This window comes from Carlito syrichta, unplaced genomic scaffold (assembly GCF_000164805.1).
Source record: "Carlito syrichta isolate Samal-C Ts95f unplaced genomic scaffold, Tarsius_syrichta-2.0.1 Scaffold301654, whole genome shotgun sequence".
Lineage (NCBI taxonomy): Eukaryota > Metazoa > Chordata > Mammalia > Primates > Tarsiidae > Carlito > Carlito syrichta.
This window is the reverse complement of record NW_007245750.1, coordinates 216851-226590: the sequence shown is the minus strand read 5'-3', so window position 1 is coordinate 226590 and position 9740 is coordinate 216851. Positions and strand designations below refer to the sequence as shown.

The following is a 9740-nucleotide window of genomic DNA, read 5'->3' as shown; positions in this document are numbered from 1 at the left end:
CCTCGACCTGCTGGGCTCCGGCGATCCTTCCGCCTCATCCTTCCCAGTAGCCGGAATTACAGGCATGTGCTACCACGCCCGGTTGATTTTTTGATTTATTGTAGAGATGAGGTCTTGCTGCCCAGGCGGGTCTCGAACCCGCGGGCTCAAGCAATCCACTCACCTCAGCCTCCCAAAGGCGCGGGATTACAGGCTGAGCCACCGAGCCCGGCCTATGTAGGATTTTATCCTGTGAGGAGAAAGAGGGAACAGACTAAAATAAATGGTTTTAGGGGAAAATTGAAGGAGTTTCCTATCACATAATGGGCATTTATCTTGAAAGACTGGATTATGAGATAATGGTCTATAAATTTAGAGAAAGGCAAAGGAGAAGAGGAACAGTAGAGCAAACAGATCTTAAAATTAAGGCGTGGGTTATCTCCTTAGTATTCACTTCTGTTCCATAGTACCATGACATAATTTTATCTCCATTTGATTTGGTTTTTTTGCATATTTCTGCTACACACAAAGTGGTTTAAGAATAAGTAATTTAATGTTAAGAAAATGTAAAACTTTATTTCAGAATCTCAATTCTACAATCAAAGGGACTCAGCAGTTGGTTGCAGTTTTTTCACTGAAAGCTCTAATTGATGAAATGCTTCTTAAAAGTTGGGTGGAATCTAGCACTGAGGTTGAACCGAAAAGCAGGTTGCTGTATTTGAGGAAATGACATTCAGCATATTTGATATTTTGTACCTGTCCCTGCTTGCATTCTTCCTTCCCAGTGCCTACTTCCCTCTGCCTTCTGCTGTTTCCTCCCTGTTCTTTCCCACCTCCCAATCGACTGTGCCCTTTTCTTGCTCAGTGCCTTCATGAAATTTGCCACAAACCTAAATTATCTAACTGCTTTTAGGAATGACTACATAAACACAATTCATTTCAAAGTTGTGAATTAAACGTGGCTAAAAGTCAGTTACAAATATTGGGACACTCTCTAAAATATGACAATAGGGAATATAAGTAGTCTAACAAGACAGTTAATATATATTGAATGTAAAACTAACACTACATTTACTTTTCCAAAGAACTATGTATGCCATTTACATTAAAACTTTTTCAATATATACATGGCTACTAATATTTACTTAGCATGCTTAGCTTAATAAAGTCAACAAATATTAATATTAAATGTGGTAAAATGAAATGTGCATATATCAACAAAACTTATAGCCTTAGCCAGTCTGTGAATAATTTTTGGGGTCAAATAACTATAAATACTGTAGCTTACTGAATAAATGGTTCAAACGTATACTCTGGATTCCAGATACTTAGGAGCCCAAGAAAAGTACAACTACCCTATGTTAGGTCTTTGGGCTGAGATTAAGTGAATAAGTCATCTATGAAGATCGAATTGTAGATATGTGATGTTTGAGAAGACAAAAGCCTTGCTCCAGTAACTGAACAGCTATTAGTCTTCTGTTCTCTTTTGCCCATTTATGAAATGACCTCTGGGTAAACTCTGAATTTTGGTGTAAGCCATATGCTTGTGAAAAACTCCCTTAAACTACTCCTTTGTGAATCAACAACTGAGGTAAAAAACCAAACAAACAAAAGTATTATCTTTCCGTGGCCTTTTATTCACTCAATAAAGATGGCCAAAATTAAAACTGGAGAAAAGGAGGTCAGTGAGTAGAAAACCAGACTCCTGGATATTTGAAAAACCAAGTCGGCAATGATGACTCCCCTCCCTCCCAGAAGTAGTCTCTGTATTACATAATATCTGTTTGTTTATTTTTAACTTTTGGAACTAAATGAATGTCACATATATATATTTTTAATTTCCAATATCAACCCAATGAACTTCAGAACCATTCGGTGTTGGAATTTGGGAGTACTAACTAGGAAACTGCTTAGCCAGGTATGGTGGTGACACCTGTAGTCCGAGCCTCTGAGTGTGAGGCTGTAGTGATAGTGCCACTCCACTCTAGTTTGGGTGACTGAGTGAGATCTTGTCTCTTAAGGAAAAAAAATAATAAGTTGAGTCATAGGGTGTTGTTACCTCAGAAAAGAATGTAGAAGTTCCAGATCTATCAAGAATGGTATTTATTAGGCTAAAGTATTTACAATAACATTTTACGCCATAATTTGTAAGTATAGTCTTAATAATGTTAATTTTCATAAATGAGAAAAAAGTGGTATTAATTATACTATTTTCTAACATTAAAACCGTTATTCCTTTAAATAGCTCTCATTTCTTAAGTTAGTAACAAATATTTTATTTTATTTTATTTTATTTTGAGTTGGAGTTGAGAGGACAACAATAGATTTAGGTTAAGAGCATGCTATTGAGAGACCCAAGAAACCAAGAAACTTATTTGCTGTAAAAGTAGCATTTAGTTCACTATATTTCATATATCCCCACCTCATGTTTACTATATATTTTGTGTATTCCTACCTCATGTATTTTATGAAATCTTAGTACTTTAAATCCTACCTCAGACCCCGTAGAATTAGGCATATGTCGGGTTTTAAGCAGTGTTTGTATTTAGAATTCTTGGGTTAAGCATTGTCAGCCCCAAACTAGCAGGTTAACTTATGCTTTTACAACGGGATGTAAAGGATAAAGCGATAAGCCCCTTTCAAACATTCCTACAAGGTGGCAGCAGACTCAGAGGAGCCAGCTCCTCTCTAGGTGGGCTTTATCACCAGTTTTTATCCCAGTGATAATTTACACGCAGTGGCTATGTAAACCTGCAGGGAACAAAGGCTTTTATAAAAGTAACCGCCTTGCTATAATAAGCTTGCTATTATAAATTCCCAGAATTAGTATATGATTTTCTACCCCACATTCACTGTATGTGTTTGCAGCATTCATATTTAAAACTTTGTTAAGTTTGGCTTTTGTTGTCCCATAATGACTATGTTATGTTATGTAAATGTTAAGCAAACAAGCTTTCCTAAGCATACCTTGGGCTGGATCGGTAAACTAAAGGGCTAATGTAACCCTTTGTCTGCCGGCTCAGGTTACTTCATAAGCAGGGACTGTATGGACCTAACTTATCTAACATTCCACTCGACCTATTATGTGGGTTTCTGTCAATCACGGGCAGCACCCACCAATACCAAGTGTTCCCGTACCCATTAGGAGAAATTACCCAATCATGTAAAATCAAGTTTGGAGTTCTTTCCCCTCCCTCTGTAATTGTGCATAAAAACTTCTTGCCATTATGAATCGGGGCTCTGGTCCCTGAAGCTGCTGCTTCGGGCGTGAGCCCAGACTCGAGCCTGAATAAAGACCCTTGTGTGTTTGCATTGGAGCTGGCTGTTTGTGGTCTCTATCTCTCTCATTAGAGTCCCGGGTTCAACAGAGTCTCACTCTGTCGCCCAGACTGGAGTGCAGTGGCCGCTCCCGGCCACCGCAGCCTCGACCTGCTGGGCTCCGGTGATCCTTCCGCCTCAGACTTCCGAGTAGCCGGAATTACAGGCGCATGCTACCACGCCCGGCTGATTTTTTGATTTATTGTAGAGATGAGGTCTCGCCTGCCCAGGCGGGTCTTGAACCTGCGGGCTCAGGCAATCCACTCACCTCAGCCTCCCAAAGGCGCGAGATTACAGGCTGAGCCACCGAGCCCGGCTAGTAACAAATATTTTAATAAAGAATATACAGATGACAAATGTGAGGTTAACATAAATAAATCTATTTTTTATTTTTATTTTTTTTGAGTTGGTATCTCACTCAGTCGCCCAGGCTTGAGTGATGTGACATGCTCATGGCCACCCCAGCGTTGACCTGCTGGGCTCAGGGGATCCTTCTGCCTCAGTCTTCCAAGTAGCCAGAACTACAGGTGCGTGCTACCATGATGTGGACTCAGGCAATCCCCTCACCTTGGCCTCCCAAAGTGCTGGGATTCCAGGCTTGAGCCACCGCGTCCAGTCATAAAATTTTCAATTGAAATATAAGATTTAGTAAATATTTTCTTTCGCTCTCAGGGAAAAATGAATTTTAGCTTCCTCATATGAAGATCTATTATTTCATTAGTACAAGATGTAAATTGCTGTTATTCTTCAGTCTCTCCTGGTACCTGTTCATCCCTGGGAAAATCTCTTTCGTACTTCTTCTTGAGATTACTTAAAAATGTTCGTAAACTGTCTGGATCCAATTGAGAGTTTCGAGCAGTTTGAACAAGCCTAGTGGCTAGCTGGTACACAGCTCTCTGTCTTTCCATCTCAGGGGTACTCCTTTGGTTTTGCTGTTATTGAAAAAAAAAATCTATAAATTAAAATATGAATACTATAATCTTTACCTAAGTCTTACTTTGGCAATATTCTACTCCTTCCACAGAAGTAGAGAACTCAAGGGTTAACTCATTCCATTAGACAGTCAGTTTCATCCAACTAGCAGACTACAATCAGAAGAAAGAAAGAAATATAATTTGGGAGATTACAATTTCTCTTGAATATTTACTACTTTATGAAAGATTCTTATATTCTTGAAAATCACTTTTCAATGAAAAAAATTCTGCTAAGTAATTAGATTTCTCAATATAACACCACATTGTAATAGAAAATCCACCAGAGAAAAGTTCTTCAGACACTTTCTCATTAAAAAAAAAAAAATACGGGAAAATAGCACTGCTCATTGATATGCAGCAATCACACATTTAAACATGGCCCAAGAGTCTACTCTGCTATCTCCTACTTTTATTTCTCAACAGGTAAACTGGGAGATATAACAGGTCATCAGAAAATGCTTGCTTCTGGATGGAGCATATATACAGAAATTACTGGCATCTAGGAGAAAATACTGCCTGAGGGATAAGTTACATTTTAAAAATAAACACATAAATAGTATTTTGAAATTATGCCTCAATTCTTAATAAACTATACGTAAGAATAACAAAGAAATAATAGTTAAAACAAAAATGTGGAAGGCCTTTAGATATTTAATCCTTGAATAGAACTTCAGGATTGAGAATCTAGTGGAAAATTCTTTGCCTGAGCTAGATAGAGGAATCACATTTTCAATCTTGATTGTTTATGGTAAATCTTAACGAGTTTCCCAGACATACAATCCCTTCAACTCATTCTCAATACCAAGAAATTTCAGATATTTCTCTCCTTTTCACCATAGGAAAAATGAGTAAGACTATGAGGTAGAATAAGATCATCATATATTCATCCACCCATTTATTTGCTATATTTATCAGTCTATTATTTAAATAACAAACAGTGAAAATCGATTATCATCTACATTTCAGGCCTCAAAGCCTATGTTTCTCTCTCTATGGGAAGTGCAGTGGCTTATAATGACAAAAATGCATACCTGACAGGATAACAGAATTCAAGGAGCTTATAGACTTAAAAAAAAAAAAGTCTTGTTTGTAAGCAACTGATTATGGTAATTAGGAAAAGTTTCATTAAAAAGACACAAATATGTTCAGAGGGGAAACTCACTTCCAGTTCAGGTCAACAAAAGGTTCAGTAGGACGGAGTGTGTGGCACAAACTGTGATGAATGGAAGAAGAGGCTAGAAAGGAGGGCATCTGGGAGGAAACAGCTAGAGCAGGCACATGAGAGAGCATGAAGCACAAGCAGGCCAAAGTAACGAAATCACAAGGAATTCAACGTGGCAGAAATGCAGGTTACGTGAAACTGATGTGATGTGAGGTTGGTGTAACAGACAGAGGAAGATCATAAGGCAGAAGTTAACAGACTTCAGAATCAGCTAAAAAAAACTAGCTAAAAATTCAAATCCCTGAGCTACAGGAAACCCTTGAAAATCTAGGAGAGTACTCAGTATCTCGGGCAATTCTAATGTAGATAATCCTCAGATATACTCTGAAAAATAATGAAAGAAGAGACATTTTAACACTAGACTAAGGATTTCAACTTTTATTTGAGAAGAAATGACTGAGGCTGGGTACAGTGGCTTACACCTGCGATCTCAGTACGTGGAGAGACCAACGTGGGAGGACTGCTTGAGCCCAGGAGTTTGAGACCAAACCTGGGCAACATAGCAAGACCTTGTCTCTACAAAAAATGTTTAAAAAGCCGGGCACAGTGGCACGTGCCTGTAGTCCCAGCTACTCAGGAGGCTGACGTGGGGAGATCACTTGAGCCCAGGAGGTGGAGGCTGCAGTGAGCTGTGATAGTGCCATTCCACTCAAACCTGAGGGGCATAGCGAGACCCTGACTCAAAACAAATAAACAAAAAACCCACAAAACAAAACAGTATTTTAAAACAAAAAATAAATAAGTGACTGAAAGCTTTATCAGGAGACAATCTGGTAGGAGTGTGTAGGATAAACTGAAAAAGAGGGAGAGCTTACTATTTAGTCCTCATGAGAGGCGATTAAGAGGAAGGATGCATAGACGACTTTGGTGGGCCACTGAAGACTTCAAAGTGAAGAGATGAGAGATTTTTTTTAGAACATGTTAAATTTAACTTTGATCCTCAAACAAAGATTAATATATCAAAAAGGCCAGGTTTGGTGGCTTAGCCCATGCCTTCGGGTGAATGGATTGCCTGAGCCCGCGGGTTCGAGACCTCATCTCTACAATAAATCAAAAAGTAGCCGGGCGTGGTAGCACGAGCCTGTAGTTCCAGCTACTTGGAAGGCTGAGGCGGAAAGATCGCTGAAGCCCAGCAGGTCGAGGCTGCGGTGGCCGGAAGCGGCCACTGCACTCCAGTCTGGGCGACAGAGTGAGACCCCAACTCAAAAAAAAAAAAAAATATCAAAAAGTATGGAGAAAAAGATCTAGATTCAGAGTTGAACAGAAATGATAATGGAGGCTATGAGAAAGGATGAAATCACCAAAAGTGTAGACTAAAAAAAAGAAAAGAAACAAGTACAAAAAAACTAGAAACATCCATAGTTAGTGACCAAAATTTTAAAAAAGTACTAGCAAAAAGGAAAGGAGTAATCGAAGAGGGAGAAGGATGAAATCCAGGAGAGAACAAATCCACAGTAGCTAAGAGAGGAAAGAATTAAGAAAGAGATGAAGGTGGTGTCAAGTGCCACAAAGAGATCGTGGAAGATGAGAAGTCGGTGTTGAAAAGTTTCCGTAGTGTGATGAAAGACTCATTTGGCAAGTGGGGAGTGAAAGAAGCAAGTGGAGACTACCCGGAAGTCTTCAGTTAAAAAAAATGGGACAGCAGCTTGAGAAGTAGGGTAAAAAGGAAGAATTTACTGGGGAAAAACTAAGCATGCTCATAGAAAAGAAAAAAGTCATGAAGAAAAGACTGAAGATGCAAAAGCGAATAAAGGAAACGGAAAAGCAGCATCATAATGGAGATGAATGAAAGGCAGAAAAGCCAGGCGATCTCCTGCTTTGTGGCGAGTGGGATGACAGACGGGGAAGAGCAAAAACAGTCCAAATAAAACTGGGAAGGAGGGAAAGTTCAAGTACGCATCAAAACAACCTCAAGTTTGTTAAAAAAAAGGAGGCGGCTCCGGAAGAGAGAAAATATTTTAAAAGAAGCCATAGAGATGAATAAAAGAGAAGAAAATAAAAAAAGAAAATGATAGACATCACCCACACAGCACAGTGGAAGCAACCTGGCTTCCCCCGCCCCACAGAACCAGTATCCAGAGCCAGGATTATCACCAGCAACGTTTGAGAACTCAGACCGAGGCTGAGATGATTCCCCAGGGCCACAGAGAAAGCAAAAGTCTCCAGGCAGATAAAAAAGGAAACTAACTTCTCTATCTGCCACTCCCTCTTCCGAATCTGCTAGGCACCATGCATGGAAAATTCCCCCCAGCCTCATGGTTCCGATACTTCAGAGTCAGATCAAGGTGGAAAGCCAGCTTCCCCACTGTCTTGGGTTCCCTTGCAGGAACACCATTCCTGCTTCAAGCTACAAGTGCCCGGAAGGAGAAAAATCCCTGAGGGCAACTAGATACAAAGAGGGGAGGTGGAACCAGAAACACCAGCCAGCAAAGCTCTGCACTTTATTTCAGTCAAAGGAGACGCCCGTTCGAGTGAATGTTAGGCAGCACCACGCTACGGGAGGCACCCTCCACAGGTCTTCTGAGCAAAAACCCAGAGCCAGCCAAGGTGTCCACCGTTCCCTCTGAGACCCCACCCCCAACCTGGAAGGGCAGTGCCCCAAATGTTTACCAGAACGGAGGCAAATCTGGGCTTAAGGTGCCATCTAGTGTCGAGAATGAGGCGGTGATCTAGGACTAGGGGAACCAGGAAATTGCAAAGACTCTCTAAGCACACATACAAGACAGACGTACAAGACAAACATACATACAAACATACAAGACAGATAGTAAAGGCAGAAATAACAAAACTAATCTTTAAGAGTGAAGGCAACAAGAGTAAACAGGAGACCATGACCTCCTCCCAATGGACAAACCAGTGATTGACACCCATGAGATGATGATAATATGAGCTCTCAGATCAAGAAATCAAAACAGTAATTTTAAGAAAATTCAGCAAGCTCCAAGACAGCACAGAAAAGTAATTCAGAAAAATTATCATAGAAATTTAACAGAGACTGAAATAATAATTTAAAAAATCAAACAGAAGTCCTGGAACTGCGAAACACATTTGTTGAAATGAAAAATGCACTGGAGGCTCTCAATAACAAAACAGATCAAAAAGAAGAAAGAATGAGGGGGCTCAAGAACAGGCTATGAACAATATAGTCAGAGGAGAAAAAGAAAAGGAATGAGAAGAAACAAAGAAAGCCTGAACGAGAATGACCTCCTAAGAACAAATCTAAGAGTCACTGGTGCTCAAGAGTAGAAACCTTATTTAAAGAAATAATAACAGAAAACTTTCCAAACTTAGAGAAATATATAAATATACATATATAGGAGGCCACAGAACACTAGACATATTCAACTCAAGAGAACCCAAGGGAAATTCTCAAAGGTCAAAGGCAAAGGATCCTAAAAGCAGCAAGAGAAAACAAGGAAATAACATACAGAAGATCTCCAATTTGTTTGACAACAGATCTTTCAGCAAAAACCATATAGGTCAGGAGGAAACGGGACAATATATTCAAAGTGTTGAATAAAAATGACTTGGCAACTGAGAATATTGTGCCCAGCAAAACTTTCCTTCAAACGTGAAGAAGATAAACAAGTTTTTCCCAGGCAAGAAAAAGCTTAGGGACTTTGTCACTATTAGACCCATCTTATAAGAAATGCTAAAGAGAGCTCTCCAGTCTGAAAAATGCTAATGTGCAAAACAAAATTTTTTTGAACAGTTAAAACTCACTGATCCAAGTAAGTACATAAGTGATATGTAATCCACTCATATTTCTAGTATGAAAACTGAAAGACAAATTTATCAAAAATAATAACTACAGCAAACTGTTAAGAGACAATGTAAGATATAAATTGATACAACAAAAACTCAGAGTGGGGGAATAAAGTTGAAGTATAGAGTTTTTCTATTTTTCTTTTGCATGTTACTTTTCTTCTCTTTGTGATCAAAATTAAGTAGTCATCTGTTTAAAATAACTATAAGATGTTTTTTGTAAGCCTCACGGTAACCATAAAACAGACCATAAGAGATATACTAAAAATAAAAGGAAACAAATTAAAATGTACTGCCAGAGAAGATCATTCAACTATAAAAAAAGACAGAGCCAGGCTCAGTGGCTCAGCCTGTAATCCCATGCTTTGGGAGGCTGAGGAGAGTGGATTGCCTGAGCCCACGGGTTTGAGACCCACCTGGGCAACTTGGTGAGACCTCACCTCTACAATAAATCAAAAAATTAGCCGGGTGTGGTAGTGCAG

At 39.4% G+C, this 9740-nt stretch overlaps 1 protein-coding gene across 1 annotated transcript in view; it reads right to left on the bottom strand.

Moving 5' to 3' along the window:
• Nucleotides 1-3950: 3950 nt before the first annotated feature.
• Nucleotides 3951-9740, bottom strand: part of MSH4 (mutS homolog 4) — an 85128-nt gene continuing 79338 nt past the window's right edge. Inside the window, exon 19 of the mRNA XM_008055084.1 lies at nucleotides 3951-4229. Coding sequence (XP_008053275.1) covers nucleotides 4038-4229 — 192 coding nt within the window. The 3' untranslated portion in view covers nucleotides 3951-4037. The remainder of the gene's footprint in view (nucleotides 4230-9740) is intronic.